General features: G+C 48.9%; 1 protein-coding gene across 9 annotated transcripts in view; it reads right to left on the bottom strand.

Annotated features, from left to right (window-relative positions):
* Rbp6 (RNA-binding protein 6) overlaps positions 1 to 15954 on the bottom strand; it is a 586247-nt gene that overhangs the window by 74103 nt on the left and 496190 nt on the right. For all 9 annotated transcript variants that reach the window (XM_077677081.1, XM_077677080.1, XM_077677082.1 and 6 more), the window contains 2 exons: positions 7849 to 7918; positions 1480 to 1512 (listed from right to left, as the gene is read on the bottom strand). In XM_077677081.1, coding sequence (XP_077533207.1) covers positions 1480 to 1512; positions 7849 to 7918 — 103 coding nt within the window. The remainder of the gene's footprint in view (positions 1 to 1479; positions 1513 to 7848; positions 7919 to 15954) is intronic.

Here is a 15954-nt window from a genome sequence, read left to right as displayed (position 1 = left end):
AACTCGGCTAATGCGTTTCCGGGAAGAATGGCGGAGGAAACGAGGGCTTCGCTCGAAGACGCTCAGACTGGCTGGCATCAATCATCGTAAATGGCTAACTGAGACTTTATTTAGGAAAATTAAAGTCGCTAAATCGACGCAGAGGTGTGTTTCCAGCAGTTCTCTTTAGTCCATCATTCCTCATACTTGCTGACAGACAGCAGAAACAGAGTTTAACTATATATGTACCTCAACCAAAGTAAAGGAAGATGAAAGAAAGGTAAGGCGGTAAGGCGCGCCTTATGCTACGTTACCTGGACAGGGCGGTGCATTAATTAAGCAAGTCAGCTTTGGAGCACGCTTTTGAGTGAGCACTATGCCTATGCAATGCTGGAAGGTAGAATGTATACATAGCCCATTTTGACGTTAGGCCTCCCGCCCGCCCGCCCGCTTTCCCGCACGCACGCACTTCTCACAGGCTACATATTATGACAATGGCGGCAAAATTCAAACTGGCACCTTATTATGTGGAAAAGGCAGCTCACAAAACAGGGGCAGATTGCCGCACTTAAAAAAAAATGGCCGCTATCCCGCACTGCGAAAGTGAATGTACAGCGAGGCTGTTTTAATTTGGTAAAACTTAGAGCGCGATTAAACACAAGCGCTTGTGCTCGTCGTGTTTCTGTCGCCCTTGTTTAATCGCGCTCGAACTTTTACCAAATATACCCCAACTTGCCCAACAGTGTGTCTACTGAAGCTGTTGTAAACCACTACAAATGCTGACGGGGGGCGGGTATGAAGTGTCTCTGCTAGGCTCGGCGGGCTTGTTGTTTGCACTCGGCTTCTCCGGCGAAAAATGCTGGGTCTGACGCATGTACTCGGCGTCTTGAGCAGGAACTGCTCTATTTACGGACACCAGTCCTGCCTAGCCTTCAAGCATAACCTGCAAACATAATCGTTACCCGGAACACATAATAGGGGTCCCATTGTTTACAGGCGCCTTATCATCTATAACGCGCTTTCGATGTTTGTTCTGTGTTTTTTAACGAATACTGAGAACTATGATGTATGCCTGATTAGCCCCACGCATGCGCTCGGCGGCCTAGGCGAGAACTGCTGGGTCCTGCCTGAGTTTTATTGTTTACGACACAAAATTTTTCCCACCAACTAGAGGCTAACAGCTTCGCCGTAAAAGGTAGCGGAGCTTAAGCAATGTACCATGTATTGCATACTGCCCAAATGTAAGGCACGTGGTGACTGGAACGGTGCGAAAACGGCGGTTCGAAGCGAGTTGCCTGTCTTCCCGAAGCCAGATGCACACAAATTGCTTGTCAAAGCGCCGAAGCCTGTTGAAAGTTCAGTTTCAGGCTACCGCGTCCCCAGTTTCATTTTGCCACATACGTAGCCAGAGAATATTTTCAAAACGATGCTGCCCGCCCTTAAAAACCCTCGTTTCTTAACCGCCAGCACTTTGTACAACAAAAATGCGGCACGGCTTACCATCGGTAAGAGCACCCAACGGCCAGACCAGTTCTGGAAAAAAAGAAAGGAAGGAATGCATGATTAAGTACACTTGGGAAGGAATTTGTCGGAATAGAAAATGACTCTGTCAAAAAAATCTCACCGCGAAAAACACGGATACTAGTAGCAGGAACGGCATGCCTAGGAGGATTGTGCAGCAGCATAAGACCTCAATAGTGTGCCACGATTTCCGGCCTTCGCCCCTACACCCCGACAAAACGTACGCCTAGCGAGACAAATAACGCCTAGATGCAGGGATTCAGCGGCAGGCTTGTTGAGACCAGCATACGCGTTCCCTTGATTGTCATGGTTTTTTAACAGCAGAGCTGTTTGATCTTAAGCTTGGTCCGTTGGCGTTTGCACAAAAAAAAAAAAAAAAAAAAAAACCTCCGGTGCGACGCGCCGTCGACGTTCACCCAGCCGCTTAGACGGAGCCAAGCCTCGTTTAGCTATGAAGTCATCGCGCGCACCGGCACCGCTCGATCTTTGAGAGCACTCTGCCATGTGCTGGTGGCGTGATCTCTCGCATGCTGTTCTCCTCGCGAGTTCACGTGCCTTCGCACCCGAAGTTGGGAGCACAGGCGCCGAGTTCACGAAGCCGGTTGCCGCGGGTTCAAGCGCGTGCTAACGCAGTCAACTTTGGGAGAGATGTGAAACTTTCAAAGCCTGCGGACAAAACGATCCGGGCCAGCCAGTTATGGAGAACTTTCAGCGGCAAGTTTGGAAACCCATGCGAGGTGCAACAGGGCGGTCTCCGACGAAGTGAGAGAACCGCCAGCTCTGCTGTTTCTCCAGCCTTGCACCACTAGCGGAAGCTGCGCCAATTTTTTTTTACCTAGATAACGTAATTTTTTTGCCACTGAGGTCAGCTTTTTCAAACCCCTTTCGACTATGCCAGCTCGATGCACTCTTTGGCGAGCCTAGCCATGCGACGCTTTCGTGTTAATAAACAGCTAATTGGGCGAGAATCATGAGCTAGCACGGAACGCAGGGTTGACTAACAGTTAGCTGCCGCGGCGGTCACATGGTCTCTTCTCAGCCCCTATTTCCCGTTGTTGCGCGACCAAGAAATTAATTAGCGCAGAAAACTAAACGCTTCTTCTGTGCATTCGGCCTCGGCGGTTGAAGGACGGGCGGAGAGTGACGTGACAGGGTAATTGGTGCCGTCAGAAGACCACTGCATTGTGCTATCCTCCGGGGAAGTAGGAACACGGGAAAGCTCTTCCGGAGGCGGGTGAGTGGGAACATTATGTGGCGCCACGCGTTCCTAAAAGGGATGGGATATGCAGGCAACTAGCAATGAAATTCTTCCCACTCTAGTTCCCCAGCCAGGAATGGCCTTATATAGTTTCACACGGCAGACAATAGTTGTGCACACAACACAAAAAATCCCCCCCCCCCCAAAAAAAAAACACCATGCACAAGACACCAGGTAGATAAAAGAAAATATTTCATCGGGTATCAATAAGCACCTTTTTTATTAGTCTAAACCGGGTGATATAGCTGTATTTCTTTCGTTTTTTCCAACCAAAAAAATAGCTATGGCTGAAAAACCATTTTTACTCTATGCATACGACTGGGAGCATGCTAGGCATTATAGACCAACATACAGTTTTTATAACTACGACTTACTAATTTCTTTGAGAAGAATACCCTTTCAGAGCATGCCCTAGTCGAAAAATATAGCCCGGTCTCACAATCACACGAGTCCAGTTGGTTGCTCTCCGGAAGAACTGCTGTTTCCGGTACTTCGCGAAAACAAATGAGGCTACAGTTACAAGAAAGCGGAACTGACGTTTAAGCGTGCTCTACACCACACCAAAGGTACAGGCCCAAGGTATTGCTACGTGGTGGCAGAGAAAATGAGACAAACCACGGAAGACGTAACGATCTATTTACAACAAGTAAAAGGCGGCCATGGGTCAGGCCGGGCCAGGCAGCATGCCCCTTAGGCCTCTGTACGACGGTGTTGCTGTACGACGCTACGTGTTGTACAACTTGCTCTTAGGTGTTGGTGTACAACGCTACGCGCCCCTTCCGTCTTCATCGCCGTCTCATGGCGTGACATGAAAGTTTGTGCAGCGACATCACATCACCGCTCAAGTTTTCGGGTCTTCAGATTTGGAATTTCCATTGCCGGAGGCGCGGCCTGTCGTTGATACTGGACAGCATGTGCACGTATAACGTCTCGTGTTGCACCCCTTCGGGCTCAACTTTTTAGGCTTCTTGCCTGGAGTGGAGATGTGCGCTTCCGGCACAACTAACGGCATTCGACTACACTTGAAACGGGCTTCAAAACCTTTCTTTCAACCAGTAACGCAAAGTGGTTAATTAAAAAGTTGGCGAATAACTGGTAATTAGGCAGAGTTTCATGATAATCACTTTGTTGCCTCGTTGTCAGAGAGGCATGAAAACGGCCTCTCAAAAGGGCGAAAAAATGTGATGCCCCCGTGCACAGCTTAATAAAAATAAAGGCGGTGCCCCCCCTCAGAAAAAAAAGTGCTGCTTCCGGATGGTTTTTTTTAAGAAGAAAAGTTGGGCTAATTGGTTTGAAACGTAATAAGACATAATTAAGACCGCAGAAAGGCAGGGACGCAAGGAAGATTTATTGTCTCCTCACTGCATCCCCGTTTTCTCGCGCTCGTAATTTTGCCTTATTACGGTATCTCAGCGGAAGCGTCTTCCCCTTCTGATTGGCTATCAACTGAAGAAAAGTTAAAAGACAACGTCTAAACTATAAAGACATCAAGGCACTTTGAAGTAACTTGCAGGTGTTATATTATTAAATAACCACGATGGTTACATCTGTGGCGCGCAGCCATCACGACAAGTTGTCTTCACCTCATAGTGACACTGCTCGAGGCAGAGCACCCTTTACAGGCATAGCTTCAAACGTGTTTTATCGGCATCTTCTGCACTTTATTGCACGATTTTCATGACTAGCAGATACTTTCACCTGGAAATGATTCTGCTGGTTGCCGATTATCCTAGAGGAAAGCGGTGTGTTGAAAAAGAGGCTGCCTTAAGTATGACTATAGGTCAATATCAACCAAAACATGCCGAAAGTGCAAGTTACTGAACCACAAATAAATACCCTTATACTGCATCGCTTTTTTTCTACCAACTCTCTGGAGTAAGGTCTGTTTGTCTCATAGACCTCCCAGCGACATTCGCCGAATTCGCTTGTGGTTCAAGCATTCAATGTCGGTCTGTGTGGGTGGCAAAGTGAGTAGTTCTCTTCCATACAAATTGCAGTCGACAGACTAAACAGCCACATAACCAGGTCTTCACGCAAGCATTTTATAGTGTTCATAGACATAAAAAAACACAATTTTTACGGGTAATTTTACAAAAAGAATGAGAATTAATTACTGTTTATAAATCCATACTCGGCGGCGTCGATACTTCCACACCGAAACACGCCAATCGAGCCACCCGTCCCGTGAAGCTGTAGATCACGCGGGCTCCATTTTAGCCGTGACTTTTAGCCGATCGACAAAAATCGAACGCGCACTCGTACCCGAAAGGAACGCGTTATCTGGCTGGTGTCATTGAGCTAGAGGGGAAGGCGGGGTGGGCACGTTGTCCTGCGCAAGGAGAGTGCGACGCGTGCGCAGAGGTGGCCGCGACTCCATCCCAGGCGACTCCATCCCGGAGCGATAAAGAGCGTCTCGCGGCGGCGCCTCTCTGGCGACGACGAAGGCCGGAGCGTCGAAAAACACAGGCTTGACGAACGCGACGCTGCACGCAGGCGGGGCGAAATGTTTCCAATATGGCGCGCACATGCTTGCGTGTGCGGGGCAGCTTATTGATGGCTCGCTCCGTCATCGCGAAGCGTATAGGAAACGTCGGGCTGGCTTCTTCTCCGAAACGTTCGAACCTAGCGCGCAAGGATTCCGGAGCGGAGGGATGTGATACGAGGGACACAAAAGAGGCGAGCGAGCGGAGGGGGAAACTGCGGAGGAAGCGAGGGGAGCGAAGTGGAGGGAAAAATGGATCCATTAGGGTTACACTTGCTTTTGTGCAGAGCGCCTTCCTGCCAGGAGGCCGGCTTCTCCTGCCGGCTTTTCTGCGCTGCTAGCAAGCACGCCTCTTTCATATTCTTCCAGCGTTCTTTTTCGGGCGCTTTTTGTGTTCGCGGTTCTCTTTTTCTCACGCCAGCCAGGAGCGGCTGCCTGCGTTTAAGTCCCCCGCCGCCACCAGCCTTTTGAGAGGGATCATTATTAATGTCTCCGCTGTCATGTTCAGTATCGTGGCCTGCTTTTTGGGAGCGTTTTTTTTCTTTCCCGCCCACCGTCCTTTTTCTTGGCGGCTCTTCCTCGGCTGCAACCTTCTCCTCAGGGCTCTAACCCTCCCTCGTTTTCTTTCAGATCATCGGTGTTTCCCGGCGAGGCTCTTCTTCGTTCCTTGGGGGGCAGAAACGCGCGCAAAAGGAAGAAGAGAAGAGGGCCAAGCAGGCGTCCTTGCTCGGTGGGCCCCCCTCGCCGTCCTGTACTTTTAATCCGGTCGCTCGGCAATTCTTGGCGCGTTATTTACTGCCGCCGCCAACGGACGCCAGCTCGGCAGCCCCCGCATCCCTGCCCCCGTTTACACGATTCCCTTTATTTTGTTCGCCTTTGTGCACCGTATTGACTTCCTGCCAAATCCCGCTCCGTTTTGCTTCTTCCGCTTTTGTTCTGCAGGGAGTGAACTTATTCTCTCCTCCGCCCGCTTTCTCCGATCTTTCTCGCAATCCCCGTGCCAGCGCTACGTGCCGGAGGGAAGGGGGGCGGGGGCTGTTCGTCGTACCCCCTGATGCCCACTTTGGGGTTGCGTTCTTGCGCCGCCTTTGTTCTTTTTCTTCGAGACAACGGCACGGCACGTCTACGAAGAAGGAGCTGCGCCAACCACCGCCCCGTTGTGCAAGTTTTGTCGGGCCGCCACGCGTTTTGTAGGGCTTTTATGGCTTAAGAAAGAGAGCCCTCCTCCAGAGCCGTTTTTCTTCGTTCCTATTTCTTTGCCCCTTTTTCTTTTTTCCTGACGGCGATTCGCTTTTTATGTGGTACTCTGTTCTTGAAAAAAAGCAGGGAGAGCAAGAGGAAACGTCCGAGGCTCAGTCCATTTTGCTTAAAATTCTCCAACGTGCCGCAGACGCACAAGTTGGGCTAGAGTAAAGCTTAGGAATTTCAGTGCTCGGAAGGCAGCGTTCGAGATTGGAGCCGCACGTGGGAAAACTTCATTTATGAGCTGACAGGAGCTGAGAGGGGAAAAAATTTACATAGGTGCGCATGGCCACTAGTGGCCTAACGCTGCACGCTTGAATTCTTTAGAAAGACTCATTTTTTTTTTTTTAAAGACGAGAGATGGGTTAGTTGAGTTTGGATCCCATTCATGGCGCTATGTATAACGATGACGCAAAGAATGGCGTAAACGCCTCGTAAAGAATTGCTTATTGTCCTTTCGTTTTTCGCGCACCCGTAGTACCCAGCGCTGCCAGTATGATATGCTTTTTATTCTTTCTTGTTTACTTAGCTCTGCTTTTCTGATGGAGGCTACAGACCAAGTAAAAAAATGAACTGCGTTAGTGAGTCTACGACGTTTCATATATGTCCATTATGTTAGATTTCGGTGTTCGTAAGCAATAGAAGCGGTCAAGAAAACACAGGACCCTAACAAGCCCAGTTTTCGACTTTTATTATAAAAGACAAAAAAAAACATCATTTGTACGACATTTCGGCGAACCCTAAATGACGTAGGATGGCCTAAATTATTGGGTAGCCCTCCCCTAATGCGCGATTCGGGGCGCCGGCGTTTGAACAGCCTGGCTTTACGTGTCATTGGAGAACAGCGTTAATAATAAATGTGTTAACATAACCGCAGAAACCATCAAAACCGATACGAAACAAGGGCGTCCAGCGCTTAGAGAGAACTGATGGTTTTGGTCTCAGTGCTTCAACATCGTGACTTGATTACGTTGCCTTAACGCCCCGAGTTGTTTATCCTCCCAAGAAAAAGAAAAAAGAGAAATAGAAACAGAAGGCAGCTGATATTACCAAATTATAAACCAGGCTTACGCCGTTTAAGAAACAAGGTTAAAAAAGACTAAGAAACACGACTAAAAACGAGATTAAAAGAGACTTATTTCATTAATTTGTTGCTTTGTTTTAGTATGCAACAAGGGTACTAACAAAAAACACAATAAAAGTGCTTTATAGTCGCAATGAGGCAGTACTTGATAAACAAAATGTCAATGTTCTTGCATTGTCGTCACAGAGTGAACGGTTTTACAGCGGGTGACGTTAGGTAAAGCGAAAGGACGCAAGAAGAACTGCACCAGCACACAGGCGGCGAAGGTGGTAGCGGACTTACCGGCACCTCTTCCCCGTGCCACGTTGTTGGGCATCATGACTTCTTTGGGCTGCGCCTTCTTGCATTCAACCTGGCCACGGGAAAGAAAGAAAAAAGAGAGCAAGCATTTGAAATTCGATACACTGGGAGTGTCGAACGGCTAAAAGGGAATACAAGCGTGTCATTCAGAGCACTGGTTAGAAGGCGGATCTAGTCAATGATCCATGGCACCTGGAAGAAAGACGAATGCCTCGAACTCTAACGGGTTACGGGACAAACGTTGTTTTGAACGACGCCGCTGTTTTTACTTTCGCCTGTACAGCACTTTTGGTGGCATTTATTGAGTCGTCCAAGTCGAATTACGTTTAGAAAACGGAATCGGTGACCGCCGACTTAGTTGAATTTTCTATCGAGCACAGCAGAGATCGAACTTTCTTGCCTTTGAAAATGGTCGAAATTCAGCCTACGGGTTATGGTAGGCGTATAGGAACAATGAATTGCACCCCCCCCCCCCCCTCCATAAAGAGTAAAGAAAGCGGTCTTTGAACACACAAGTGTGGCAGCTGGATCATAATTTTTGCGGATGCCACATGACTCCTCAACAGTCTTTGCGTCGTGCGTGAATTAAAGCAAAATACTTCTCTTCAGCCGAGGGATCGGAACGTAAGAGATTTTGTTGTACGTTAAAAACTTTGTAGTTGACCCAAATTAAACCGCGGGTATCCACTACGGCTCGCCTCATAACCCAAGTGTATTTTCTGCACTTAAACGCAAACTTGAATGAATTTTTGTTCCTTCACCCACACAGTCATGATATGCTTTGCGAGCCGGCCGCACTCGTTGACTGCCTTGTGGAACGCCCGATTTGGAATGACAACACTAGAGGGACGCCTGATTTGGTAAGGCAACACAGACTGCGGAAGTAATTTAAATCAATTTTGCTGTGAGTGAACACGAAAAGTGCCGCGAGTGGACACCTGGGAGCCGCACTTTCATTAAGTATTACGTACATAAAAAAACTGCACGTATAAAGCTGCACCGTGGGTGTAAACGCACGCTTACTTTGACACTGGCTGTAAACGTCAGAGTGACCTGAAGAGCGCTATACAATCCTAATCACACATCACGATGTTTCCCTGCTTATTTCTGAAAGCAGCACTAAATTAGGTTAAAAACTCCAAGGCGCTAGCCACAGAAGCCATATTGTCTAAAACTCGTAGTTAAAAGGTAAATGCGACAGCGTCCAATTTATTTCGACAGTAGAAGCTCTCCTGGCGTCCTTCGTTATTCATACAAAGGGGACAACTTTTGCCGCGCCAATTCACGCCTGTTCGTAAGTGTGTACTTGTTCGTAAGTGTATACAGCGGCGAAAATACTAACAAACAACAACAAAAAAAGCAATAACAATTATGAAGGCCACGGGAACTTCTAACACTACCCATTAAAGTGAAACAATCGAAGCGCATTCTTCTGGCTGGACGCGTTCTTTGGCAGCAGTGTTCATCACGACCGTTCAACGCTGCAGGCGCCAGCAACGAAGGTGGCTACAACGCGCAGTCCGCTTCGAAGCGAGGGAGAGAGCGGGACGGGGAGCCAGAGCGCATAAATGCAAATTGATAGGCGATTAGGAAGCAAGAGGCCTCATTTAACGCTCCGCTACAACTCTTTTCTCTCCGTCAGCCAGACTGCAGCGGCGGACGCCTGCAAGCCCGCGCAACACAAACAGTGCTCTGGAGCGCTGCACAAGGCGCAGCAGTTCGCGCCGGGAACACAGAGCTCGTTAAAAGCTCCGGGGTGGGGGCGCCGGCGTTCGCTCGCGAGCACGGACTGTAAAATGCGGCCCACTCCCGCAGCGGCCCTCTGGATGTTGATTACCGTCCAGCGTGCGGGGCGACGACGACGCCGCTACACGGGGGGCGCTGTTTGAAGACGCGCTCGCGAAAACAAAAACACTTCCGGCGCGCGAACACAGTCGTCTCGGCGCTGCCATGGTGTCGCTGCATCTTTGCGGCTCGTTAAGCCCGGACGGTCCATTGCGATACTTTTCTGTCCCTCTCGTGTTTAGCGCTTCCAAAGTGATTAAAAAAAATGTAAATGCAGATGCGAGCGAAGGAAGCTACTCGTTTCGTTCGGCGCGGGACCGGTTTCTCGGCGTTTTAAAAGTGCCCCCTCCCCCCTCCCTTAAGCGCAAAAGAAGTTCCAGCGAATCACCGCATCCGTAAATGCGTCGCATTCTGCATTGCTCGATGAGCTTCGTTGCCAGTGCGGAAATGCGTAATAATTCACTCGCGATTATTTATAGCGTATTGGCGCACCGTCACAAGCGATCGTTTTGGTTTCTCGTTAAACCTTGGTGACGCTATTCGTTTCGTACGACGAGCAGCACGGAGTTTACCCGTGAAAAACAGCTCCGTTCGGAAAAACTTCCGAGTAGCCGCTATAATTATTAATCCACCACATACCGGCGGTTCCCGAATGGTCACAGCTTCATTGTGCCGTTATTGCGTTATCCGCCGATTCCCACAAAGGCGGCACGGGCGCTTCGTAATTGCCGTCGCATGCTCGCCGCGAAGGAGGAACACACAGCCGCGCCGCTCATATGCAAATTGACGGCGGATGTTAGGCGACGCCTTTCCCTCGCTATTGAATCGACACTCCAAGGCCGGAGGGCAGAAAAGGACGCCGCCGGGAGGAGGATGAGGAAGATGGGGGAGGCGTAACCTAATGGCCAATCGAGAGAAACGACTTGCAAATGTGTCGAGAAGCGAGCTCGCCGGAGTGCCTCATAAACGCCGCACTCGGGGGATGAGCGCGCAAAGTAAACGGCCCCGCAAGAAAAGGCCGGAAAGGGGCGCGCATAAAGGCTCTTTAATAGCCGGCCCAACAGGGCCCGCTTCCGAGGAAGGGTAGTATTTATGTCGCCCAATGTTTACGCAAGATCCCCCGCTCACCTTGGAAACGATGGCCGCATAAAAAGTACCCAGGAAACTCGGCCTGAGGATGACACCGTGTTTTCGTTAAGAGCCGCCCGAAGAAAGGAGACACTGTTTTCTCTCCAAACTTTCGAGGAGAACATCAGTTGCGTGTGAGGGGCGAACCTAGTTGAGAAGGGAGTTTGCGCGAAGAAACAAGGCGACTTGTCGAAGACGCGTTCGCATGCAGTTTAGCCAGATCATCTCGCGTGCGCCTGTTCTTCATAGCCAAAACAAGACGTCGCTTTGCTTCGTGCTAAGCTGCTACAGTGTTCGCTCGCAATGGGCTTACGATTTGTTTTGTCGACCGACGAGGGGAACTTTGAAACTCGCGCCATTCAGAGGAGCAAAAGAGCGACGCGACACATCGAAAGATGATGAACACTCGCTTTCTTGTGTTGTTTGCACACTCACGCATGAAAGGGACCCTGCGACACTTTCGATAATCGCTTACGCTCTTTCCTTCGTGTCTGTCTGGAAGCACTGCGAAAGATACAGCTATCGCCAGCACGGAGCGGTACGGCGTGATTTGCTCGTCGCACCAGATACACCTTCCGTTTGTGCTTTGTTCTTGTGGCTTTTTTTAAAAGTTGCTATCGAAAAGCGTTCATTGCTGCAACTGACGGAAAACCGGCCAACAGCCGCTACATGGCCTCAGTGACATAATTCGATTGATTGTAGGGTTTAACGCACCGACGCAACGCAGGCGATGAGGCGCGCCGTAGTGGAGGGCTCCGGATTAATTTTGACCACCTGGGGATCTTTAACGTGCGCCGAAATCTCCTACACACGGGCGTTTTTGCTTTCCGTCTCCATCAGAAAAGCGGCCGCCGCGGCCGGGAATCGAACCCGCGACCTCGTGCTCAGCAGCGCAACGCCTTAGCCACTGAGCCACCGCGGCGGGTTCAGTGACATAATTCAGGCCGTCGAAGTACGTCAAGACTGGGAAAGAGAGAAAAATCTTTTGACCGAGTTTCCAAGTTATCTGATGAGCATACAGCAGTCATTTTTGGCTGAGGTATACTTTGCGACCCCAATATAAGTACTGGGTGTGTTGGGTGACTACGTTCTGCAAGCATTTAGGGTTTTAAAAAAAAGTTGAAAAAAGTGTTGCAGGGTCCCTTTAAGGCTTCGCTGAGTAGTTTGAAAGGTGTGAACTCCCGAGGATATTAGCGAAGATGACGAGATTTCAGGCATCAGTGTGAGAATAATGACGAAGTAACAAAGAATAGAAACATTACTTTCAATTGAGAATAGGCGGCGTTACACGGACGAAAAACAAAACAACAAAACAAACAAGAGTAACAGATTCCCTGAGAGCGATTGTCCGAGCGCACAAGCGTCGCAACGTTTAGGACCACAGTCAATTTAGTCCGCAGACGATTTCTTTCGTTTTGTTTAGCCCACATTTTCTGTGAAAGCCTCCCGCCACTTCATTTAATTTTTTTTTTTTTGTAAGCGTCGACGCCACCCGGCCGAGATTCCGACCAATGACAAAGCGCCGCTCGGACGACGCGCGTTCGGGCCATTTGCCGGGCTAATAACTGCCAGAGTGTTAGCTTAGCACCAGTGTCCTCAGCAACACTGCCCTGGCCTTTGTTAAGCTCCGAAGCGGCGCGTTCTTTTGGCCATCGGGAGGGAGTATTTTTTTCCTTGTTTCTTCTTCCCTTAATCAAACAACTTCATTCTGTCCTGTTTTCTTTTGTCACCCCGCAGTGCCTTGCTCAACAGTTTTGACGTTAAATTCTTCGACGCCTGACGGTCGCAGAGCCATTAGCGTTCATTTTTCAAATGGCGAGCTCGGTCATCAGGGAGTTGCCTTCACCAATCGCGCGCTCTTCCAAATTGCACCCTTTCGGTGAACGGATCTTTCGTTTTCCTTCTTTCTATCAATTGGAGCACGCTTGTGTTTTGATCACGTTTTCGAAAAATCCTGACTCTTAGTGTTTTAATTCTGCTCACACTCACCCGCTCGCCTCTAATAGTCGCAAAGTTGTTCTGCGTTTCATTTTGTATTTGGATTTCTTGTTCGTGTCTCGTTATTTTCCGCTTGCTTCCAGCATTCCCCTTTTCTAAAGCTTTCATGGTTCGAACGTTTCAGCGCTATGCCCGAAATGCTCCAAGCGGTCTTTGTAATGCGACTAAAAGTGCTAACCACGTTAGAAAATATCGTAACAGCGGTCTGGGCCCGGAAGTAACGAAACAGCCAGAGGGCGTGGAATTAAAGCGACGTTGGCCATGCAGTGAGCGAAAAACGAAAGGCAAAACTATAACAATAGTTAGACAAAAATAGATTAAGAGGAGGAGAAAACATGCACATATCCCTAGGCGTTCGTTGCAGGCGCCGACGGGGTTGCAAAAGAGCAGACTGTAACAAAAAAAAAAACGCGAACTGCGAATCTTAAAATGATTCTTTATGTGTACAAAGTTTTAGCCCTAATTTTATAAAAATTTTCATGCATATTTTTTTATGAATACAGAAAAACACAAAATGAATGCGTATCGTCCCAGGCACGCGCACACTCACGCACAAATACACATAATGAAGGAGGTTTTTTTTTATCGCGGGTTTCATACTCGCAGATGGTAAAAAGTCGACTACTCTAAAAATGCACAAAAGCTCGAAGCCCACCAGTACCTTTTGCTTCTGCACGAATATGAAGCTTTTTCTTCCGTATGGGGCAGACAAGAAAAGCCTATTAAACCCAGCGGGGTGCTACATGTGAAGAAGAAGTTTAAAATAACGACTTCGCGTTATTCTAGTGCACGTGCGTGATAACAGCCCAACAATTCCAGTTTTGCTCGTACAAATTTGCGCGGGCTACTCGACTGGGCGTTCAGACGCCCAGGGCCGGCCTTAAGCACTATATATATATAGGCCCTGACTCCGCACCGGCACCAGGGTACCGCTTTTGCGAAAAGGGCCCCGTTATCTTTCCCCTTATCGGGAAAACGGTAATCAGGTTCACGAACTGTGATTGAGACCCAAAAGTGTGAGATGAATCGCTACACTAGTCTCACGAGCCGAAACTAGACAAAGATTCCCGTGTTTGAGGGCATTCGTGATGCAGTGCTTCCCTCGAAGTGAGCCCGAGAACGAGACCCAGCTGCACTGGATGATTTTAAGTGCACAGCACTTTAGGGGCTCGCCTCATAGTCGTAGCTCGATCGCTGGACCCAAGTAGAGCCACACGGCATTCCGTCGTAGCGGCTGTCGTCATGGCGTAACCCGGAGGCTTCGAAAGCCAAGCGGTTTACGTTGTCATAAGCGTTCGAAAATTGTGAACCGGTGGCGCTTGTCATATATCTCCCCGTTGTTTAGCGCAAAGAAAATTGTAGGTACTTGAGGCAAAATCTACGTAATTAACCACCAGCGCCCGTGTTCATTTTGTTAGGAACGCTCGTTGGGGGGGTTTTGACGGTAGTAAGCGAAAAAAAGTGGCAGTGCAACACCGGCACGTGCGGGAGGAAAAAAGCAAGCGCAAAAAGAACAGAGCTCCCGCTGGCGCAGTTTTAGGCAGGGGGCGCGCGAGCACTGCGAAGACGGGCAATGTGAATTGCATTGGGTGGTAGCAGTGAGCGGATAACGGCGCTACAGTCCATTATGGCAAATCACTGCTCTGCACTTCCGACAGCTTTCGCATTGAGTGGAACGGCTTTAATTTTTGATAAAGGGTTACCAAGAAATGTGAGCGTTTCAAAGCGCAACGGAAGGTTGTAGGAAAACCTAGTGTAGCGTATACAGTCTGCTTCGACATGATTGTTCCCAAGCATGTCTGCAACGGTGTTGGTGCGTTGAATGCCAGTCGCCAAATTTGAACGATTCCCGCTGGCTGTTTAGGCCGATTGGGGCGGCGGCTCTCCGATTCTGTCCTCGCCGTCGCTAGCGCGTCAGCATTTCTCCGGGGTCGAATATCTAATTTCGCGTCACTTGTTGCTCGAGCGAATTTCGTTGCACCCCCGGCGCCCCCCGGAGTCCCGCTGGTCGGCGCAGAAATCTGACTTTAATCATAAATAATTCTCTTTGCTTTCATTCTGTAAACACGGCTTGTGTTCCGTTGCACTGCTAGCGGCGGACCGGCGAGTAACGAGCTGTTTATGCCCCAGGAGCAACCAGGGCTACAACACAGCGGAACCGTGCATAGGAAGCTGAGTTTCGATGTTATTTCCAACTTTCTTATTCCCTGTACGACCGAATTAGTAAATACCGGTGAGATGAAAGTGGGCCAACCGTGGCTCGAAGCCGTTTCCCCCACGTGGTCGCTGTATCCCTTCAAATGGGTAAAATATGCGCCAAAATGTTGTTGATATTGCTGCAAACCACGCACTAGATTTGTTTATTCATGTTTTTGCTTATATCGCCCGGCTGCGCCGAGGCTGTGTTATCTGCGCCCCGAGTGCAGCGCATGTTCCATTTTTTCTTTCTTATGCTGCACGGATTATCTCATTTGAAAGGGGAATGTTACCCCCTAACGCCACTGGCCTAGAATAGTTTTTTTTTATCTACAGTGTTCTCGATGTAACGCGACGGTTCGAGAAAGGCCGGCTCCCGAAGATAAATGCCCGCAGAGCAGACGCCGCGGCATTCGACTCGCCGACGCTCGCCTGCGCACGTCACTTTGTTGACTGCTGCTTCGCCACCTGTGTATTCTTTGAGTTGTTAGGGGAGCACAAGTTCGCTCCAATAAACTTGTTTTCCTTGAAGACAACTGCGCCGTCTTTGGCTTCGTGACAATATTTTACGACGAAGGCAGTAGGCGACTGTAACTGCCTCCCTATAGATAAATTATGGAAATCGTTGGTAAAAGATACTTTGCATAGTAGCTAGAAAATATTACCATGTCACACATATTGCCAACAAGTTTTCTAGTTCATTATACAAAAATTATAAAAAAATTCTAACGTCAACAGCCTATGTTGTAGCTCCGCGAAAAATTCGCCAGCATGGTCACTCGGCCGTGCACAGTGTGATAATATGATCACTTCCTCACAACAAATCAATTCAATTCAATTTACTCCGCTGGGGCTGCTTGCATTTATCGCTCAGTAACGGTAAGTCAGTAAGTACATAGAAGCAAAACAAGCTCAACGCGCAATCTGTTCACTGATCGAATTTTTAATTTTGTACAGTAAAGGACCTTTCAGGCCGCCAAG

Source organism: Haemaphysalis longicornis, unplaced genomic scaffold, assembly GCF_048455015.1.
Source record: "Haemaphysalis longicornis isolate Haplotype H1 unplaced genomic scaffold, Haemaphysalis longicornis Haplotype H1 scaffold_7, whole genome shotgun sequence".
Taxonomy (NCBI): Eukaryota; Metazoa; Arthropoda; class Arachnida; order Ixodida; family Ixodidae; genus Haemaphysalis; species Haemaphysalis longicornis.
The sequence above is the reverse complement of the archived record's forward strand: the minus strand, read 5'-3'. Positions and strand labels throughout refer to the sequence as shown.